The following is a 22,474-nucleotide window of genomic DNA, read 5'->3' on the forward strand; positions in this document are numbered from 1 at the left end:
TGCCAGCCCTTCACTGAGATAAACCTGCCCAGTGCACTGTCAGCACCTCCTGCCTCTCAGCCCGTTGTTTTGGGGTCTGTTCCTCAGTTCAGGCTCGGCCAGGCTGCTCTGCTGTTGTCTCCTGCTTTAATTCTCTCCTTTTCATCCTCCCACTGCCCCTTCCTCTGCTTGTTTTGCCGTTCTGCAGTGGGTTGGGCACGGTCTGTGTAACCCAGACCCCCCCAGCCCTGCAGGCTGTGCTGTCAGGGCAGGAATTGCTGGGATCCCTCGGGATCTGGCCCTGCTGGAAGGGCAGCGCTCCATCCATGGGGCAGTTCCTCCCCTCCCAGGCCCCCCTTGGGCCGTGCCTTCCCCACTGCTGGGCTCTGTGACGCGTGCTGTCCTGCCCTGACGGCGCCCTGGTGCTCTGCTCCCTGGCACAGGTGGGCTCTGCATTGCCCAGTCCCTGAAGATCCCCCAGGAGCGCAAGGACAAGAGCATCGACTTCGACCGCATCATCCGGCAGCTGCTGGAGACGCCCAACGCCAGGGCCATCGTCATCTTCGCCCACGACGAGGACATCAGGTGAGCCCTGCCCTCCTGGGCACGGAAAGGCTGTGCTGGGAGCCACGTGGGGTCTGGGAACTGGGAATGGGGGCAGAACCAGGCTGTGCTGGGAGCCAGATGGGGTCTGGGAACTGGGAATGGGGGGAGCACCAGGCAGTGCTGGGAGCCACATGGGATATGGGGAGCTGGGAGTGGGGGAGCTGGGAGTGGGGGAGCACCAGGCTGTGCTGGGAGCCAGATGGGGTCTGGGAACTGGGAATGGGGGCAGAACCAGGCACTGCTGGGAGCCACGTGGGGTCTGGGAGCTGGGAGTGGGGGAGCTGGGAGTGGGGGAGCACCAGGCTGTGCTGGGAGCCAGATGGGTCTGGGGATGGGGGAGCACTGCTGGGAGCCAGATGGGGTCTGGGGAGCTGGGAGTGGGGGCAGAACCAGGCACTGCTGGGAGCCAGATGGGGTCTGGGGATGGGGCAGCACTGCTGGGAGCCACGTGGGGTCTGGGGAGCTGGGAGTGGGGGAGCACCAGGCACTGCTGGGAGCCAGATGGGATCTGGGAACTGGGAATGGGGGGAGCACTGCTGGGAGCCATGTGGGGTATGGGAACTGGGAATGGGGGGAGCACTGCTGGGAGCCATGTGGGGTCTGGGGAGCTGGGAATGGGGGAGCTGGGAGTGGGGGCAGCACCAGGCACTGCTGGGAGCCATGTGGGGTCTGGGAACTGGGAATGGGAGAGCACTGCTGGGAGCCACGTGGGATATGGGGAGCTGGGAGTGGGGGAAGAACCAGGCACTGCTGGGAGCCAGATGGGGTTATGGGAACTGGGAATGGGGGAGCACTGCTGGAAGCCATGTGGGGTATGGGAACTGGGAATGGGGGGAGCACCAGGCAGTGCTGGGAGCCATGTGGGGTATGGGAACTGGGAATGGGAGAGCACTGCTGGGAGCCACGTGGGATATGGGAATGGGGGAGCACTGCTGGGAGCCAGATGGGATCTGGGGAGCTGGGAATGGAGGGAGCGCTGCTGGGAGCCACGTGGGGTCTGGGAACTGGGAGTGGGGGAGCACTGCTGGGAGCCAGATGGGGTTTGGGGAGCTGGGAGTGGGGGAAGAACCAGGCACTGCTGGGAGCCATGTGGGGTATGGGAACTGGGAATGGGAGAGCACTGCTGGGAGCCATGTGGGGTATGGGGATGGGGGGAGCACCAGGCACTGCTGGGAGCCACATGAGGTCTGGGAATGGGGGGAGCACTGCTGGGAGCCAGATGGGATCTGGGAACTGGGAATGGGGAAAGCACCAGGTACTGCTGGAAGCCACATGGGGTATGGGAACTAGGAATGGGGCAGCACTGCTGGGAGCCACGTGGGGTCTGGGAATGGGGGAGCACTGCTGGGAGCCAGATGGGATCTGGAGAGCTGGGAGCCACGTGGGATCTGGGAAATGGGAATGGGGGAAGCACCAGGCACTGCTGCTGCCTGGCTCATGGGTGCCCAGCCTGTGCTGGAGAATGGGGCCCAGGGTCTGGGAGCTTTTCCTGGAGCTTTTCCATGCTCCTGGTGGGTGGCAGAGCTGACCTTTCCTCTCAGAGGAATTGCGAGCACGCCCCCCTCTCCAGGCTCGTTCTGCTGGTGTAATTCATTAATTCAGTCTGGTTTATGGCAAATGAAAGTTAATAGTGATAAAGGGACTTGCATGCTCAAGGTTAAACCACGTGGAATGGGCTCATAAAATAACTCAAAGAATATTTTATATTTCATTATTCACTCTCGTATTCTGGGTCCAGGATTTGAAATTAGCTTTGAATTGTGATGGAATCATCAGTTGCTGAGAGGCCTGGTCCCACAAAATGAGACAAAAAGAATTTAGGGAAAAGTTTCAGTAAAGTCAGTGGGAAAACTCTACATTTCAGTGGAATCAATAATTCAGTTGTGGGATATGGGGTGAATTTAAAGAGAAGTCCAATTGGTGCTGCATGGACCATGGGATGCTTTGGGTTGGGAAGGACCTTTGGAGATCACCCCATCCCATCCTTCCCTGGCCCAGGCTGCCCAGAGCCCTGGGGATACCGAGTGTCCCAAAGCCCTGGGCTCTGCTGGGCTCAGGAACGTGCTGTTCCTCCTCAGCACAGCCCCAGTCAGGCTGGAGGGGACCTCTGAGCCCACGGGGTGCAGCCCCCCATGGCAGTGCCACCCCCATGGCAGTGCCACCCCCATGGCAGTGCCACACCCATGGCAGTGCCACCCCCACGGCAGTGCCACCCCTGTTCCTGGAGCAGCCCCCTGTGCCAGTGCCAGCCCTGTGCCAGCGCCCCCATTCCTGGAGCAGCCCCCATGGCAGTGCAACCATGGCAGTGCCACCCCATTCCTGGAGCAGCCCTGTGGCAGTGACACCCCCGTGGCAGTGCCACCCTGTTCCTGGAGCAGCCCCCATGGCAGTGCCACCCCTGTAGCAGTGCCACCCCATTCCTGGAGCAGCCCCCATGGCAGTGCCCCCATGGCAGTGCCACCCCCGTTCCTGGAGCAGCCCCCGTGGCAGTGCCACCCCCACGGCAGTGCCACCCCCATGGCAGTGCCACCCCTGTTCCTGGAGCAGCCCGCTGTGCCAGTGCCACCCCTTTGCCAGCGTCCCCCGTTCCTGGAGCAGCCCCCATGGCAGTGCCACCCCCGTGGCAGTGCCACCCCGTTCCTGGAGCAGCCCCCATGGCAGTGCCCCCATGGCAGTGCCACCCCATTCCTGGAGCAGCCCCCATGGCAGTGCCACCCCCATGGCAGTGCCACCCCATTCCTGGAGCAGCCCTGTGGCAATGCCACCCCCGTGGCAGTGCCACCCTGTTCCTGGAGCAGCCCCCATGGCAGTGACACCCCCGTGGCAGTGCCACCCTGTTCCTGGAGCAGCCCCCATGGCAGTGCCACCCCTGTAGCAGTGCCATCCCATTCCTGGAGCAGCCCTGTGGCAGTGCCACCCCGTGGCAGTGCCACCCCGTTCCTGGAGCAGCCCCCATGGCAGTGCCACCCCTGTAGCAGTGCCACCCCATTCCTGGAGCAGCCCCCACGGCAGTGCCCCCATGGCAGTGCCACCCCCGTTCCTGGAGCAGCCCCCTGTGCCAGTGCCAGCCCTGTGCCAGCGTCCCCCGTTCCTGGAGCAGCCCCCATGGCAGTGCCACCCCGTGGCAGTGCCACCCCTGTTCCTGGAGCAGCCCCCATGGCAGTGCCACCCCCGTGGCAGTGCCACCCCGTTCCTGGAGCACCCCCATGGCAGTGCCCCCATGCAAACCCACCGTTGCTCTCCACAGGCAGATCCTGGCGGCCGCCAAGAGGGCAGACCAGGTGGGACATTTCCTCTGGGTGGGCTCCGACACCTGGGGCTCCAAGGTGAGCCCACTGCTGCAGCAGGAGGACGTGGCCGAGGGAGCCATCACCATCCTGCCCAAGAGAGCCACCATCGAGGGTAAGAGCCTGTCCCTGCCCCTGTCCCTGCCCCTGTCCCTGCCCCTGTCCCTGTCCCTGCCCCTGCTCCCGTCCCTGCTCCTGCCCCTGCCCCTGCCCCTGCCCCTGCCCCTGTCCCTGTCCCTGCCCCTGGGGTCCCCTGGGGCTCCGGGGTGCACCTGTGGGCACACACAGCCCTGGAGCACATCCCCAGCTCCTGATGTCTGCCTGGATGTGGAAGCCCAGTGCTGGAAGGAGCTGCCAGCAGCTGCTTGTCTGTGGTATTGGCTGGGTCCCCAGGAGGAACTGAGAATCTGACTTCATGTCCTTAGAAGGTCAATTTATTATTCTATTCTATTATATTATGTTATATTATGTTATATTATGTGATATTATGTTATACTGTGCCATATTATGCCATATTTTGCCATATTTTGCCATATTATGCTATAGTATATATTATGCTATACTAGAACTATACTGAAGAATAGAGAGAGGATACATGAGAAGGCCTAATGAGATATTAATGAAAAGCTGGTGGCTGACTCCTCAAGTCTGACACAGCTGATGGTGATTGGCCATTAAGTAAAAGCAGTTTACATGAAACCAATCCAACGTGCACCTGTGGGTAAACAATCTCCAAACACATTCCAAAGCAGCCAGACACAGGAGAAGCAATCAGGAAATTGTTGTTTTCATTTTCCTCTGAGGCTTCCCAGCTTGCCAGGAGAAGAGCTCCTGGCGAAGGGATTTTTCAGAAGATGTGGCAGTGGCACTTGTCAGAGAGCTGATCTCAGAGCTGGGGAGGGTGGGACAGGCCTTCAGCCCTGGAAACAAACCCAGCTGGCCTGAACCTCTCAGGGCACACAGGGCAGGGAGCCTCTGGGGCAGTTCTGAAGCAGAGAAGTTTTCTACTGAAGGACCAAAACTTCATTTTCCATCAGTGGTTTCCATTTAAACCCAGCTGAACTTTTATTTCAGAGCAAGCACTAGATTTATCCATATTGCTGTGTGCTTCAGAAGTACCCACACCTGTACAGATGTGTGTGGGGTGAATTTTGGGAAGCTGCTTTTGCTGAGCCCCTTTCTTTCTCAGCTTCCCTTTGGGCTCCCACGTGTTTGTTGTCTGATCTCACCTCAGTTGGTCAATCCTGTTGTGGTAAAGGTGCCCCAGCATCCACGTGGCTTCCTCTGGGCACCAGAGAGGTTGGTCAGGGTCTGTGTTCTCTGGGACTTGGAGGAAAAGCTGTTTCCAGGGGAGGCACTGAGAAACCCACTGCTCTGCTGGCCCAGAGAACACGCTGCCCACACTAAAATGGGTTCTGCTGCCTTCCCTCCCTGGAAAACCAAATATTTGCATTTTTCCTGTGCCTGCACTCCCTGCTCATCAGTTATTCCTCTCAGGTTGATTATCTGCTCCGTTCTCTTACATTTTTAGCCCCCCGGGGCACTCTTGGATGTTATTTCTCCGTAAATACAGAAAGTTGACAGACAATGAAGTGGTTTGTTTCTGAAAAGCAGGATATTTTAATAAGCTTTTCCCACTGTCTGTATTCATCCCTGAGGGTTTCTGACACAGAAATGAAAATTCTGTCAACAGTACACAGAAACAAAAACTTCCTACGTTTGTTTGTTTTGAAATATTTTCCCTTTATGTTTCCCATTAAACCCCTGCTGGGAAGCACGAGGGGGTTCTGGACACAGAGAGTGAGGATGGCAGAGCAGGAGAGCTCAGGTGTACAAAGTCAGTTCAGTTAAACTGGAGCTTTCAATATCAGTGTATTTGGTGCACCTGCAAAAAAATGGTGATTATTGATCCTGCAGCCATCTCCTCGTTCAGTGGGGAAGTGCCTGGAGCAGCCTGGGTGCACTTTGCACGTGGGCTGGGGGTTGCTGTGGTGCCTGAAGTACATTTTGTGTACTGAGGTGTCCTCCAGGAGCAGAGGCACCTCTTGGGCCCTGGGTGTTCCCTCCTGGGCAGGAAGGGCTCGGGCAGGTGAGGTGTCCCTGGGCAGAGCAGAGGGCTCCTGCCTGCCCCTGCCCACTGCAGGGGCTCAGGCTGGTCCTGCCCTCCCCAGCCCCATCCAGCTGTCCCCAAGTGCCATCTGGAGGTGCCATCTGCTCCTGCTGCCCAGGGCTGGAGGGGGCTGAGGAGCAGAGCTCATCCCGGGGCTGCTGGGGCAGCTCAGCTCCCACCTTCCCCTTCCAGGCTGGTCCCATTTCTGTCCATCCCCAGGAGAACAGCCAGGGGTGTGTCAGGAGCCCCCAGGCCTTGGTGTCTCCCTGCCCAGGGGGGCCCTGAGCCCTCTGGGTTCTGCCTTCCTCGAGCCCAGGCTGCTGGAGGTTGTTCTGCTTTCCTTTCTGGCCTCTGAACTTCAGGTGGCCATGAGACCCAGAGAAGGGAATTGGACATTTTAATGTCATTCCTTCATCATCCAGAAATGAGCATCTCAAAGTCAGAAATGAGCATTTCAAATTCAGCAGTGAACATCCAAATTCAGCAGTGAACATCCAAATTCAGCAGTGAACATCCAAATTCAGAAATGAGCATCTCAAATTCAGCAGTGAACATCCAAATTCAGAAATGAACATCTCAAATTCAGAATTGAACACCCAAATTCAGAATTGAACATCTCAAATTCAGCAATGCACTGCTCTTGATGGGGACATGAAATAAAACCAGAGAGCCCCTGGTTTTCCCTGCAGGCTGAAGGAGCCAGGCTGCAGAGGGAGCAGGTGGAGCTGAGCCCCCAGCAGAGCCCAGCTCCTTCCCAGGCAGTGTCCCAAGGCAGGCACAGCCCAGTTCCCCTGTGTTTACTGAGAGCCCTGTGTCAGTCAGGTGTGAGGGGCTTGCCCTGCTTTACTCCTCAGACCAGCTCTTCTCTCCCCCTTCCTTTTACCACTGTCTGGAGTGCTGTTGGGATGGGTTGGAGAAGGTTCCAGCAAACCTGGCTGGGAGCAGAGAGAGCCCTGCAGCTCTGTGCCTTGGCCTGGTGCTGGCCCTGCCTTGCCCCGGGGAGGGGATCATGGGATGATGTTTGATCAGCCAGGGAGCCCTCACTGCACTGCCAGGGGTGTCCTGAGAGCTCAGGGGCAGGGCACCCCTCGGGCAGCAGGGCCTGCCTGCAGAGCTGCTGCCCACACAGCTCATCTCCTCAAACACTCACTGTACAGAAAAACAGCATTTCCCAAGGATTCTCCACCCCCAGCAGTGACTTCAGTTCAGAATGCAGGTGTGAGGGGCAGGTGTGCTGGGCTTTGGCAGCTCTGCACACAGGTAGCAGCTGATGCTCCTGCTTTCCTGCCACTGGGATATCCCAGCCTGGGACTCCAGGGGGGCCCCAGTGTTTGGCTTTCTGTAGGATCAGGCCCCAGACCCAGTTTTCTGTCTTGGTACTTGATGTCACTCCTGGGACAGAATTTTCTTTGCCACAGTCCCATGGGGGGGATTTAGGAAATCATTAGATGAACTGAATTCATTCATCCTAAGTCAGTCTTAATATAGCCTGATTGTGTTTGATGTAATTATGCTGAAAGGATGAAGTTGCATTTTATTTGCATAATTGCAGCAGACAGTGATCCAGAGGAGTGCACATGACAGAGGAATCACTCTTGGCAAGTGGGGGCCAGCTCCAGTGCCAGCCCAGCCAGGTACAGGGAACTTGAGAGGCTTGGAGAGGCTTTCAGAGGAGAAAGAGGAGATTGTACTTATTTATATATTTATATTTATTTTTTGTTAGTTCCTGGAGCAGCTGTGCAGCAGGATGCTGTGCCCTGCTCCTTGCTGCTCTGAGCTGGTTCCTCCTGACCCCAGGGAGATTCCCAAGCCTCACCAGCTCCCAGAACTTGTCTTAAGCCCAGCTGAGAGGGATGTGCTCCCCTCCTGCTCTCTCTGATCCTGCCCTTGCTGAGCAGGGTTTGTGGGGCTGGGCAGGTCCCAGCCAGGGCTGCACTGAGCTCTGCTCTGCTCGGGGGTTCCTCTCCTGTCCCCCTGCCAGGCTCCTCCTGCCCTTCCTAGGAGGAGTGGGCTCTGCTGCAGGGGCTGCAGCTCCAGGGGGGGAGCAGCTGGATGGAGGGTAGGACAGAGATTGGAGCTGAATTATTTAGAAAGTCTGGCAGGAGCTTTGCTGATGTGGAGAAAAGCAGTCCTCACAGTCTGAGCTCAGAGGTGCTGCAGCTGAGCAGTGGGGTTCAGGTGGATTTCAGATTCATGTTCAGTTCCAGAGCCTGGGGATGGGGCTGGGGCTGGTGAAGCTCTGAGGGACAGCTCAGAGCCAGCACAGGGATGAGCCTGTATATTAAAAAATTAAAAACTGCAAGCGCTGCAAACCAACAGAACTGTCCCAGGAATTGTCAGTTGTTTGTCTGAATCCCAGCTTGTTTTCATTTCCAACAGGAGCTGCTTTGCTCCTTCTTTATTTGGGCAGTATGAACTCCAGAGAAAACAAGGAGAGAGTGGTGACTAAAGCAAAACTGAGGATGGAATTCTCTCCCTGTTCATGGCTCTGAAGAGTTTTACCCTCACAGCCCCTGAGTGCCAAGGGAAGGAGCTCAGGGTCCACTTTTCCCTGGAATATTCCCTGGGAATGATGTGCTGCCCTCAGCCCTTCCTGCCTCTCCTCAGGCAGCAGGAGTTGAGTGTTTATTGCACAGTAGCCCTTGTGAAGGACTTCCCTTTGGATTCCTTGTGTCTGCAGCCTGGAGCAGCCCTGCCAGCCCTGCTCTCTGCAGCCCTTTCTGTGTCCTGGGGCCTGAGCTGGGACAGGGGCTGGGCTGGGGGGGCTCCAGTGTTCTTCTGGGCAGGGTGCTGTCATTGCTTGTGAATAATGATGAGGCCTAATTAGGGCCCGTAATTAGGTGGTGCCACAGGGCTCATGGCACCTGCATGGCACAGCTACAGCCCCAGCTCCTCTGTGGCTGGGCAGGGGGTGACACTGGGCTGGTGCCCCCAGTGCCACCCCCAGGGCTCTCACTGCTGGTTCCCTCTCCAGTTCCCTTTTCTGTGTGCCCTCAGTGCCACCCCCTGAGCTCTCACTGCTGGTTCCCTCTCCAGTTCCCCCTCTGGGTGCCCCCAGTGCCACCCCCAGGGCTCTCACTGCTGGTTCCCTCTCCAGTTCCCCCTCTGGGTGCCCTCAGTGCCACCCCCAGGGCTCTCACTGCTGGTTCCCTCTCCAGTTCCCCCTCTGGGTGCCCCCAGTGCCACCCCCAGGGCTCTCACTGCTGGTTCCCTCTCCAGTTCCCTCCTCTGGGTGCCCCCAGTGCCACCCCCTGAGCTCTCACTGCTGGTTCCCTCTCCAGTTCCCTTTTCTGTGTGCCCCCAGTGCCACCCCCAGGGCTCTCACTGCTGGTTCCCTCTCCAGTTCCTGTCCTCTGTGTGCCCCCAGTGCCACCCCCTGAGCTCTCACTGCTGGTTCCCTCTCCAGTTCCCTCCTCTGGGTGCCCTCAGTGCCACCCCATGAGCTCTCACTGCTGGTTCCCTCTCCAGTTCCCTCCTCTGGGTGCCCCCAGTGCCACCCCCAGGGCTCTCACTGCTGGTTCCCTCTCCAGTTCCTCCCTCTGGGTGCCCTCAGTGCCACCCCATGAGCTCTCACTGCTGGTTCCCTCTCCAGTTCCCTCCTCTGGGTGCCCTCAGTGCCACCCCCTGAGCTCTCACTGCTGGTTCCCTCTCCAGTTCCCTCCTCTGGGTGCCCTCAGTGCCACCCCCAGGGCTCTCACTGCTGGTTCCCTCTCCAGTTCCCCCTCTGGGTGCCCTCAGTGCCCACCTGTGCCAGGAGCCCTCTGCCCCCTCGTTGAGTCACAGAGGATGGAGCCCAGATGTGAAGCAGAAATCCTTCTCATCCTCATTTTCACCTTTGCTTTTCTGCTTCTCTCTTTAATTCCTGCTTCCCAAGCACGAATTTCCAACGAAGAACATTCCAGATCCAGGGGGATGGGTGGGTCTTGGGGGCTTTGGGCAGGTTTGTTGTCCCAAAGCCAGGAGAGCTGGCGCTGCTCTGCTTTGGGCTCTCTCACAGCAGCTTCCAGGGACACAGCTGTTCTCCCTCCAGGTGTTTGTCCTGGCCTGGCAGGGCTGGCACTGAGCACTCACCTTTCCCAAGCACAAATGATTTAGTCCAGCCTGCAGAGATTTCATTTCCTGGAATCCAGCTGGTTTGCTTTCCCTAAAAAACCTGAAACCCAAGCCACACCTGAACTGCCTTTGACCTCCTTGGAATTTCAATGATATTTTTAGTTGTGGCAGTTATTTGAAATGCTGATGTGTCAGTCCCAAAGAGGGAATACTTGTCTCGAGTATTGCCACTTGAAATTTTGGGAAGCCACACAGATGTTCATCTCCTCATTATGGAAATAATGTATTTGGGTAATGTGTTGGTGTGAAGAGAGGGGAATACAAATTATCTTGCAACTTGAGGGGTTTGGTTTTATTTCCAGTGAGTTGAGGTTGCTCAGAGGGAAGAGAAAGCTCTGGGGAGATCCTGGGGATCTTTACCTGAAGGGGCTTGCAGGAGGGCTGGGGGGAGATTTTTCACAGGAGCAGGGGGGGACTGGACAAGTGAAGGAGGAGGGGAGGCTCAGATGGGATTTTGGGCAGGAATTGTTCCCTGGCAGGGTGGGCAGCCCTGGCACAGGTGCCCAGAGCAGCTGTGGTGCCCCTGGATCCCTGGCAGTGCCCAAGGCCAGGCTGGACCCTGGGGCTGGGACAGTGGGAGGTGTCCCTGCCATGGCAGGGTGGCACTGGTGGGATTTAGGGTCCCTTCCCATTCCTTGGGCAGGTCTGTGTGCAGGGAATGGGCAGTGAGCTGGCAGTGAGGAGGGGTCTGGGCCAGCCCCCATGCCAGCTGTGCCAGCTGTGCCCTGCTGCCCAGGACAGGGCACCCCTGGCAGCCCTGGACAGAGCTGTCCTGTCCCCAGCAGTGTCCCCAGCAGTGGCTGTGCTGAGCTGGGGGCTCTGCCTGTGCCTGGGGGCAGCTGGCACTGCCAGGCCAGGCTGCACAGAGCTGGGCACTCTGCAGGTGCTGCTCTTGGCATGGAAACGCTGCAGCCAGGGACAGGCACAGGGACAGGGACAGGCACAGGGACAGGGACAGGCACAGGGACAGGGACAGGGACAGGCACAGGGACAGGGACAGGGACAGGGACAGGGACAGGCAGGAAATCACCTCTGGGTGGGAAGGCTCAGTGCAGGCAGGCTGGGCAGAGCAGCCCCTTGCATTTTTGTTTTATTGTAATTCTGTATTACAGTTTTAACCTGTTGAGCATCTCCAGGAGTTGCTGCAGCCTCTGCATCCCAGCAGAGAGGGATTTCTGTATTTTCACCCTGACTGAAATGGTGCAGTGAGTGACTGCAGTTCAGCTGTTTTGAGGAGAGGCTCGAGGGTTTGGTCAGTGGCTGCTGAGCAGGGAGAAAAGCACTCTAGTGTTCTGCATTCTGCCCTCCTGCATCTCTCTGCTGCTGCAGCTCTGCATTATTAAAATGGAGCAGGCCATCTGTGGAGCAGCTGCTGGTAAAACTTGGGAAACTGGTGGGAAGAAACATCCAGTGGGTTGGGAGGGACCCTAAATCCCCCCCAGTGCCCCCCTGCCATGGCAGGGACACCTCCCACTGCCCCAGGCTGCTCCAGCCTGGCCTTGGGCACTGCCAGGATCCAGGGCAGCCCCAGCTGCTCTGTTATTTGCTCAACAGCTTTCAGCTCATCTTCAGCTGTGAGGAAAAGGATTTTTTCAGGGATAAAGGTCCTGGCAAAACAAATTGCCCGTTTCCAGCAAGTGGGCAGCAGGAAGGGAAGAATTCCTGGCAGGACTAGAGCTGCCTGGCATGGCTGTGGTGGCCTGGTGGCAGCTCTGGGCTGGGCAGTGACTGTCCCTTGGCTGGCACCCTGCTCCCTGCAGCTCCCAGGGATTGTTCATTCCTGCCATTCCCAGGGGTTGTTCATTCCTGCCATTCCCAGGGATTGCTCATTCCTGCAGTTCCCAGGGATTGTTCATTCCTGCCATTCCCAGGGATTGTTAAATCCTGCAGTTCCCAGGAGTTATTCATTCCTGCCATTCCCAGGGATTGTTCATTCCTGCCATTCCCAGGAGCTGTTCACTCCTGCCATTCCCAGGGATTGCTCATTCCTGCCATTCCCAAGGATTGTTCATTCCTGCCATTCCCAGGGATTGTTCATTCCTGCCATTCCCAGGGATTGTTCATTCCTGCCATTCCCAGGGATTGTTCATTCCTGCCATTCCAGGGATTGCTCATTCCTGCCATTCCCAGAGATTGTTCATTCCTGCCATTCCCAGAGATTGTTCATTCCTGCCATTCCCAGGGACTGCTCACTCCTGCCATTCCCAGGGATTGCTCATTCCTGCCATTCCCAGGGATTGTTCATTCCTGCCATTCCCAGAGATTGCTCATTCCTGCCATTCCCAGGGATTGCTCATTCCTGCCATTCCCAGGGATTGCTCATTCCTGCAGTTCCCAGGGATTGTTCATTCCTGCCATTCCCAGGAACTGTTCATTCCTGCCATTCCCAGGGATTGCTCATTCCTGCAGTTCCCAGGAGCTGTTCATTCCTGCCATTCCCAGGGATTGTTCATTCCTGCCATTCCCAGGGATTGTTCATTCCTGCAGCAGGAGCCCTTGGAGGGAGAGGTGCAGTGTTCAGCTGAGCTGTGCAACCAGCCCAGGTGACTGCACACCTGTGCCAGCCTGGAAAGTGCCCTGGGCTGCAAGTGCAGAGTCTGGGTGCTTCGGGGCTGCCCCAGGAGCCCGGGGCAGCAGCAGAGCCTGGGCTGGGGCTGTGCCCAGCCCTGCTGAGCAGGGAACCCCCCAGCTGAGCTGGGCCACTGGCAGTGAAGTGGAGAGACAAGCCCGGGGCGTGTGCTGCTGGTGTGGTGCACAGGGGAGCTCCCAGGGAGCAAGAGGGGCCTGAGGGCTGTGGGATGCAGAGCAATGAACAATAACAGCCTGGTGGGGAACCTCTCCCTGCCAGGGCTGCCCCACCTGCACTGGCTGAGGTCTCACTGGGTCATTTTATACTGTGAGAATAACGGGGACACAGCCAATATCTGTCTGTCTGTCTGTCTGTCTGTCTGTCTATCTGTCTCTCTCTCTATCTATCCATCCATCCATCCATCCATCCATCTCTCTATCTCTCCATCTATCTATCTATCTATCTATCTATCTCTCTATCTATCTGTCTATCTGTCTATCTATCCATCTCTCTTTCTCTCTCTATCTCTCTATCTATCCATCCATCTATCTCTCTATCTATCTCTCCATCCATCCATCCATCCATCCATCCATCCATCCATCCATCCATCCATCCATCTCCCTCTCTCTCTCTCCATCTCTCTCTCCATCTCTCTATCCATCCATCCATCTCCCTCTATCTCTCTCTATCTCTCTGTCTCTCTCTCTATCTCTCTATCCATCCATCCATCCATCCATCCATCCATCCATCCATCCATCTCTCTCTCTCTCTGTCTGTCTCTCTGTTAATCTCTCTATCTATTTCCCCACCAGAACAGCCCAAAATCCCAGATCTGCCCAGGGTGGAACTTCTCTGTACCTGATTTATGTCCTGGCTATAAAAAGTCAGATGTGATGCCCCCTGAAGAACCCTTTTGCACAGTTACAGTCTGCAATTATTGAAAAAGAAAACAGCTGCAAAGCACTTTCATGGCGTGCTGCAAGTTAATGAAATAATTTATTTTATGGCCTTTTTACCGAGCAGGAAGGTCAAAAAAATATCTGTAGACTGTCTTAACACACCCCACAGTGTGTGGCTGGGCAGCAGCAGAAAATCTGCAGAGAGACTTGCTGTCCTAGAATTGCTGCTGTCATTCCCCACCTAATGCTTTTAGCCCAGATTTAATGCCAGTAAATGAAACTGCTTTGGGTTAAATGCTAGCAAAATTGGAAAAGTGTTTGAGTAGCTGCTTTCAGCTCATTTGGCATCAATAATTGTAGCAGGTGATGATTTACTGTGTGGGTAAATAACTGCCTGTCAGTAGTGTGGACATCTTGGGACTAAATAGAGAGTAAAAATATCATGAACTGATCCCATCCCTGCTCCAGTGAAACTGGGTCAGTGTGCTGGGTCTGCTCTCACCTGGGCTGCCAGTGAGAGCACTCGAGGCACCTGGCAAATGCACTGGGTCAATAATTTTGTGGTTTAATTAGGCTTAATGATTTTCCTTATTAAATAAGCCCTGAGCCCCTGAAGTCCCTTGTGACACATGAAGGGATGTTTGTGGCATGTGCTGGTGCAGTGGCCAAGCAGAGGTGACACAAATCCCTCTGAGCTCCTGCTGTGCTGGTGGCACCTGACACTCACAGCCAGCCCTGCTGGGGGTGCTGGGAGCCTCCCTTGGCTGCCACTGGTGCCACTGGTGCCATTGGTGCCACTGGTGCCACTGGTGCCAGCCCAGCACTGCATCCCAGCTTCACCTCCATTCCACAGGGTGAAAATCTGCTTTTCCTGGCTGGCCCTGCCTGTGTCCTGCAGCCCATCCCTGTCCCTGGTGTGCTCCTGGTGACAAGCCCCTGCTGCCAGGCTGTCCCTGTCCCTGTCCCTGGTGTGCTCCTGGTGACAAGCCCCTGCTGCCAGGCTGTCCCTGTCCCTGTCCCTGGTGTGCTCCTGGTGACAACCCCCTGCTGCCAGGCTGTCCCTGTCCCTGTCCCTGGTGTGCTCCTGGTGACAACCCCCTGCTGCCAGGCTGTCCCTGTCCCTGTCCCTGGTGTGCTCCTGGTGACAAACCCCTGCTGCCAGGCTGTCCCTGTCCCTGTCCCTGGTGTGCTCCTGGTGACAAGCCCCTGCTGCCAGGCTGTCCCTGTCCCTGGTGTGCTCCTGACCCCCTGGTGACAAGCCCAGCCCCCCCTGTCCCCGAGGTGCCCCTGGCAGAGCCCCAGCCTGGCTTGGCCTCCTGAGCAAGAGCAGTTCCCAGCACTGGCAGGAGCTGAGCCCTGCCCAGGCAGGAGTGGCATCCCAGGGGGCAGAGAGGCAGGGCCACGTTAGAAATCCACCCTTTGGGGTTTGCAGTGGGGCCAGCAGGGTTCATTTCCTGGCTCTGCTGAGCATCCCTGCTGGTGCTGTCCCTGTCCCTCACCTGGACCTGCCCTGCTCCTCCCAGGCTTTGGGATCCTGTCCCTGTCCCTGTCCCTCACCTGGACCTGCCCTGCTCCTCCCAGGCTTTGGGATCCTGTCCCTGTCCCTCACCTGGAGCTGCCCAGCTCCTCCCAGGGTTTGGGATCCTGTCCCTGTCCCTCACCTGGACCTGCCCAGCTCCTCCTGGGGTTTGGGATCCTGTCCCTGTCCCTCACCTAGGCCTGCCCTGCTCCTCCCGGGATTTGGGATCCTGTCCCTGTCCCTGTCCCTCACCTGGACCTGCCCTGCTCCTCCCAGGGTTTGGGATCCTGTCCCTGTCCCTGTCCCTCACCTGGACCTGCCCTGCTCCTCCCAGGGTTTGGGTCCCTGTCCCTGTCCCTCACCTGGACCTGCCCTGCTCCTCCCAGGGTTTGGGATCCTGTCCCTGTCCCTGTCCCTCACCTGGACCTGCCCAGCTCCTCCCAGGCTTTGGGATCCTGTCCCTGTCCCTGTCCCTCACCTGGACCTGCCCAGCTCCTCCCAGGGTTTGGGATCCTGTCCCTGTCCCTGTCCCTCACCTGGGCCTGCCCAGCTCCTCCCAGGGTTTGGGATCCTGTCCCTGTCCCTCACCTGGACCTGCCCTGCTCCTCCCAGGCTTTGGGATCCTGTCCCTGTCCCCACTCCCCCCTCCAGCTCCCCCTTTTTCCCCTCTGTCTCATCACAACGTGGTTCATGTACATATTTATCCCGTGGGGGAAAATAAATGAACCCTTTAGGTAGTATCATCTTTCTACGTGTAAAAATAATGATTTAATCAAATACAGTGATTTGAAATAATAAGAGATTCATTGTAATTTGGAAAATCTCATAAAAGAACTATTTATATCTCTTAGAGGTATTTGCTGAAAAAGTAATTTGCTAAAGTATGAAATATGGAGAGCGTTGGGGAATCACTAAATCTTGTCACAGCAGTGCAGTGCTTGGTCACGAGCAGGGGGAGAAGTGATTACTGCAGCTTCTGCATTTCAGCAGCCAGCGGTGTTTGCTGGGTCATGGAATCCCCAGAGCCCTGAGCTCAGCAGTCTCAGCTCAGCTCAGCGTGGGTGAGCTCTCTGCTCAGATGTTTTCTGTCAGAAGGGTGGAGCACAGGCCCAGGTGTGTGGTTGGAATGTTTGCCTGGTTCACCCGAGGGTTTATGGGTCAGGCTTGTTCCAAAACAGGTCTGAAAGGAGAGAAGTGTTTGAGATTCCCACTGGCACAGGTGGACCTGCAGGCCAGCCCTGTGGGAAGCGTGGGGACAGTCCTGGCTGGTGAAACCATCCCTGGCAGTGCCCAGGCCAGGCTGGGCAGGGCTGGGAGCAGCCTGGGCCAGGGAAGGTGGCCCTGCCATGGCAGGGTGGCCCTGGCTGGGCTTAGGGTGGGATTTGGGCTCCTTCAGCCCAAACCACCCCAGATTCCTGTCCCAGGCTGGGAGGGAGGGCAGTGACAATTGGTGCTCTGGGGGTTCTCCAGGACCTTGGCTCCAGGAGCTGCACAGGGCTGAGCCTGGAGTGACCAGGGCTGAGCCTGGAGTGACCAGGGCTTTGTCCAGGGCTTTGTCCATTGCTGACCCCTGGAGTGACCAGGGCTGAGCCTGGATTGACCAGGGCTGAGCCCAGGAGTGACCAGGGCTGAGCCTGGAGTGACCAGGGCTGAGTCTGGAGTGACCAGGGCTGAGTCTGGAGTGACCAGGGCTGAGTCTGGAGTGACCAGGGCTGAGTCTGGATTCACCAGGGCTGAGCCTGGAGTGACCAGGGCTGAGTCTGGAGTGACCAGGGCTGAGCCTGGAGTGACCAGAGCTTTGTCCAGGGCTGAGCCTGGAGTGACCAGGGCTTTGTCCAGGGCTGAATCCAGGAGTGACCAGAGCCTTGTCCAGCCCTGAACCCTCCCACTGTCACCCCCCAGCTGTCCCAGTCAATAGGAAAGAATGGTAAGAAATGTTCCCTTTTGAACAGGGATCCATAGCCCTGCCTGTGGATGCAGAGGGATCATTACACCAATCAATGGGAATGTTATTATTTGTTATTAAATCTGTAAAGGTTCAGAGTAATTCATATGGAATTCTATTACAGTTTTATCAGGACTCATTGATTTTACATTATTAAGTTATAGAGCACTTTCCCCAGAGGTCTGTGAGTTTGGCACGTGGGGAGGGTTTATTGGTGCTCTCTCCCAGCCATATGGACATTGTAGATCTTAGCACTGGATATCCCCTTGGAAATGCTCTTTTAATTAGGAGGAAAACCAAAATACTCAGGTTTTCAGGAGAAAGTTTTGGTTGGGTGTCACTAGAAGGTGGCTTCTGACCCATCCATGAGAATGGAGGTGGGACCTGCTTTGGGTTTAGCAAATGCCTCGTTTGCTGCTGAGGCTGCAGGTGAAACGTGACCGAGCTTTCAGCCTGCTTCTGGAGCCCCAGGGCTGCTGGTTCTGGAGCCCCAGGGCTGCTGTTCCTGGAGCCCCAGGGCTGCTGTTCCTGGAGCCCCAGGGCTGCTGTTCTGGACCTTCAGGGCTGCTGTTCCTGGAGCCCCAGGGCTGCTGTTCCTGGAGCCCCAGGGCTGCTGCTTCTGGAGCCCCAGGGCTGCTGCTTCTGGAGCCCCAGGGCTGCTGGTTCTGGAGCCCCAGGGCTGCTGTTCCTGGAGCCCCAGGGCTGCTGCTGCTGGAGCCCCAGGGCTGCTGCTTCTGGAGCCCCAGGGCTGCTGGTTCTGGAGCCCCAGGGCTGCTGTTCCTGGAGCCCCAGGGCTGCTGTTCCTGGAGCCCCAGGGCTGCTGTTCCTGGAGCCCCAGGGCTGCTGTTCCTGGAGCCCCAGGGCTGCTGTTCCTGGAGCCCCAGGGCTGCTGTTCTGGAGCCCCAGGGCTGCTGCTTCTGGCTGCTCTTTGGGGTGAGTGGGCTGTGCTGGAGCTGGGCTGTGCAGGGCAGCAGCCTCAGCCCTGGGAGAGCCCGGCTTGGAGCTGGGTCACTGGCACAGAGCAGGGAGAACAGGGATTGACCCCATTCCCAGTCTCCTTTCCAGTTTGCAAACAGCTGGCTCGGTGCTATTTTTGTCCCTGCTGGAAGGACTGGCGTGCTAATTTCCGTGCCAGATGGTTTTCCTGAGCCTCTGCTCCATCCTGGGCTGTGCCAGCCTGCCTGGCTGTCCCCAGCAGGAAACCCTTGGCTGCAGTGCCAGGGAGGTTCCCCTTTCCATGGGAGGTGCATCTGCAGCCCTTGCTGAGTGCAGGGATGGGGCAGCAGCAGGGGTGCCTTGGGCTGTGGCAGCTCACTGCTCCATCCTTGCAGCCTCCTCTGCAGTGCCAGAGCGGCTGCAGTGCCCAAACATCCTCTGAGATGCCCCTCCCCAGTGGGTTTGCACCTGTAGGAGGGCAGGTCATCCACCTGGAGCTCCTCTGGGCACAGCCAGCACTCTCAATCCTCTCCACCCCTGCAGAGCTCCCCAGGGCACAGCAGCCAGACCCAGGGTGTGTGCCAGGCTCCTGAGGGCACAGGAGCCAGGGTGTGTGCCAGGCTGCCCAGGGCACAGCAGCCAGACCCAGGGTGTGTGCCAGGCTCCTGAGGGCGCAGGAGCCAGACCCAGGGTGTGTGCCAGGCTCCTGAGGGCACAGCAGGCAGGAGCCAGGGTGTGTGCCAGGCTCCTGAGGGCACAGGAGCCAGGGTGTGTGCCAGGCTGCCCAGGGCACAGCAGCCAGACCCAGGGTGTGTGCCAGGCTCCTGAGGGCGCAGGAGCCAGGGTGTGTGCCAGGCTCCCAGGGCACAGCAGCCAGGGTGTGTGCCAGGCTCCTGAGGGCACAGCAGGCAGGAGCCAGGGTGTGTGCCAGGCTCCCAGGGCACAGCAGCCAGGAGCCAGGGTGTGTGCCAGGCTCCTGAGGGCACAGCAGCCAGACCCAGGGTGTGTGCCAGGCTCCTGAGGGCACAGCAGCCAGACCCAGGGTGTGTGCCAGGCTCCCAGGGCACAGCAGCCAGGGTGTGTGCCAGGCTCCCAGGGCACAGCAGCCAGGGTGTGTGCCAGGCTCCCCAGGGCACAGCAGCCAGACCCAGGGTGTGTGCCAGGCTCCCAGGGCACAGCAGCCAGGAGCCAGGGTGTGTGCCAGGCTCCCAGGGCACAGCAGCCAGACCCAGGGTGTGTGCCAGGGCACAGCAGCCAGGAGCCAGCCGTGCCCTCTCCCCCTGCAGGCTTTGACACCTATTTCACCTCTCGCACCCTGGAGAACAACAGGAGGAACGTGTGGTTTGCAGAGTACTGGGAGGAGAACTTCAACTGCAAGCTGACCATCACAGGCTCCAAGAAGGAGGACACGGACAGGAAGTGCACAGGTAATGAATGAACTCCTCCTTCCCCTCCTCCTGCTCTGGAACGGGGCACCAGGACTGCTCTGCTTGGAGTGAAGGCTGCCTGCAGGTGTTGGTTTGTTTTACATGGAGGATGGAACAATTTAGGAAGGAATTGTTCCCTGGCAGGGTGGGCAGCCCTGGCACAGGTGCCCAGAGCAGCTGTGGTGCCCCTGGATCCCTGGCAGTGCCCAAGGCCAGGCTGGATTGGAGCACCTGGGACAGTGGGAGGTGTTCCTGCCATGGCAGGGCTGGCACTGGGTGGGCTTTGGGGTCCTTCCAACCCAACCCACTCTGGGATTGTGTGATTTCATTATTAGAACACCCTGGAGAAGCAGAGTGTGCCTCTGTGACACAGAAGCCACAGCTGGTGGCACCTGGAGTCCCCCCAGCCTCCCCCCAGCCCCTTCAGATCTCCCAGCAGCAGCTGGAATGTGTCATGGTGGGAAACTGCCTTCAGTTGTGATCAGGGGAAATCCGTTCATGGGAGGATTTGCTTTACTGACTGAAAACGGATGAAAACTCCCACCCAGAGGAGTGTGGGGGGAGTCTGGGTGCCAGGGAGCAGCTCAGCACTCCTGGGCACACATCCTGGCCCCCAGGAGTCTGGGGGGAGTCTGGGCTGGAGCTTTATCCGATGCTTTGTGGTGAGCAGGAGAAATTTAAAAGCTCATCTGCCTTCCCCAGAAATCCCCTGGGGATTGCTGGGTGGTGCTGGGATAAATAAAGGCTTTTGTCTGTGATGAGATCTGGAGGCAGAGGCTGGGTTGGGGGCTCTGTCCCTGCTGTTCCTGGTCCTGGGGGGCTTTGTCAGGTGACGCTGCAGGGTTTCAGTGCACCGAGGCCTCCTTGTCATCCCCTGCTCCTCCAAACTGCAATATTCACCCTGGCATGCTGGGGGTGGCTCTGGCCCTGGATCTCAGCTCTTTTCACAGGAAGGGTTGAGGTGGAGAAGCCCTGAGGGCTGTGTGTGCAGGTCTGTGCTGGCAGGCAGTGCCAGGGAGGTACCTGTGGGGGCTGTCCCTGTCCCTGTCCCCAGGGGGGCTGGCTGATGGTGCTGGCCGTGGGTGCACACGGAGATTTTTCTGCCAGCGCTTCCCCAGCTGCGAGTTCCACCTTGTGCAAGTAAGAGCTGCCTGCTTGATACCGTGAGCATTGCACAATCTTTAAATTAAATCTCTTGTTAATGATGGCTATCAGCGGGCTCTCAGCAGCACTATTGTGCGAGACCCTTTGAAAAGGTGTTTAATTCTCCAGGAACTGAAGCAGTCTCTGAACTCATCTCCCGCGAGCGCCCATGGAGTGGGATTTTGATGTCTGTCTGTGTGAATTATATGCCATAAAAATCGTCCTAGAGATGCTATTTATTCCTCCTAGCACATCCCCTCTGTTGTGTGGTGATAACAATGAGTGCAGAGGGATCAGCTGAAGGAGAGGCACTGGCAGCAGGCACGTCTCTGCTCTGCGTGCCGAGATGAAGGAGGGAGACCAGCAGCTCTCAAACCTGCATCTCACTGCTGGCGTCTGAAAGAGATGGAACAAGTGGGATTCTTCCTCTCTGTTCTCTGCTCTCTGGGCTTGGAGCTGTTTTCCCTGCCTTTGTTGCAGCTGTTCTCCTGTGAGGATGTGCCTGAAGCCGGCCCCTGCTCCGTCTCTCAGGAATCAGGATGATGAGGAGCACTCGAGCCTCGAGTGGGAAGGGGGGGTTAAACTGCTTGTCATCACCTTCAAATAGACCCTTGGGAGGCAAAAAATGCTCATGGCAATAAACTGCTGCTGTGTTCATCCTTCTCTGCCATCCCGAGGTGCTCACTGCAAACCCGTGGGACAGAAGCGTGTTCTGAAGTCACTGCAGGGTCCCAGGGGCCAGCTGCTCCACTGCTGGGGCAAGCCATGGTCTTGTGTGGCTCCTGCAGATCCCCACAGTAACAAAACAACAAAAAAGCACCTTCTTCTCAAAGGGGAGCAGAAATGGTGCAGCTCTCAAAGAGGAGCAGAAATGGTGCAGCTCTCAAAGAGGAGCAGAAATGGTGCAGTTCTCAAAGACAAACAGAAATGGTGCAGCTCTCAAAGGGGAGCAGAAATGGTGCAGCTCTCAAAGGGGAGCAGAAATGGTGCAGCTCTCAAAGAGGAGCAGAAATGGTGCAGTTCTCAAAGACAAACAGAAATGGTGCAGCTCTCAATGAACAGAAATGGTGCAGCTCTCAATTAAAATTGTGCCCATCACCTTTGGTTTATTCCTGGCTGAAAATGGACTTTGGGCCTGATTTGCTGCTCACTGCAGCAGCAGGAGGGTGACACAAACTGGAGGGAACACTGTTCAGCCAGGCCCATAATTTGGATATTTGCTGGGTTTTTTGAAGTCTGAAGAATATTTGCTCCATAACATTTCATAATCATAACAATTGCTCTGCAGGTTCTTTGCTGCTTCAGATTTGGGTTCAAATTCTCATTGCAGTGGAATCTCTTTAGGAGGTAACTCAGCCTGTGCTTTGGTGAAGGACAGCACACTCCCAGCTGTGTAAACTCAGACATGTTTGGGGGGAGGAGTGGTATTTGTCTCCACATCTGGATTTACTGTGCACAGCTGATGTTTACTTCCCAGCTGAGTGGCTGTCCCAGCACAGGGAAGGATCCTTGTTCTTGGAAATTCTACTGAGATTCAGAAACCTTTGCTATTTTCCTGTTTGGGAACTGTTACATTGCTCTCAGGTTTTCCCAGGTGTGTTTTGCTCGGGTTCCTCTCTCAGATCTCTCCACTGCTGCAGGTTTTCCTCCTGCTGTGTGTGTGCCCAGCCGTGCTTCTGGAACTTGCTGGGGCTTATCAGTGTTGTTTGTGTGCAGCATTTCAATCCCAGACCCCTCCCCTGGCATCCCTTCCTGCTGCATTGCTCATTTGGCTCCAGAGCTGAAACCACTTAAAAGCATTTTCCTTGTCAGGCCTTGAAATCCTGATAAGTTCTGTAATCAGTGAGAGGGAGTGAATAATGAACAGGATCCTGCCTGGAACGTCACCAGCTGGAAACTCACTTTTCCTGCTCACTTGTTTGCAGGATTCTAGAGGAGGTG

The 22,474-nt window shown here is 57.0% G+C and overlaps 1 protein-coding gene across 4 annotated transcripts in view; it reads left to right on the plus strand.

Moving 5' to 3' along the window:
- GRM7 (glutamate metabotropic receptor 7) overlaps positions 1-22,474 on the plus strand; it is a 207,159-nt gene that overhangs the window by 111,573 nt on the left and 73,112 nt on the right. For all 4 annotated transcript variants that reach the window (XR_009487913.1, XM_059856865.1, XM_059856863.1 and 1 more), the window contains exons 3-5: positions 423-564; positions 3,833-3,987; positions 19,250-19,390. Coding sequence is in view for 3 of the 4 variants with exons in the window: in XM_059856865.1 (XP_059712848.1) it covers positions 423-564; positions 3,833-3,987; positions 19,250-19,390 (438 nt within the window). In the remaining variant the exon portion in view is untranslated. The remainder of the gene's footprint in view (positions 1-422; positions 565-3,832; positions 3,988-19,249; positions 19,391-22,474) is intronic.

This window comes from Haemorhous mexicanus, chromosome 11 (genome assembly GCF_027477595.1).
Source record: "Haemorhous mexicanus isolate bHaeMex1 chromosome 11, bHaeMex1.pri, whole genome shotgun sequence".
NCBI classification, from domain to species: Eukaryota; Metazoa; Chordata; class Aves; order Passeriformes; family Fringillidae; genus Haemorhous; species Haemorhous mexicanus.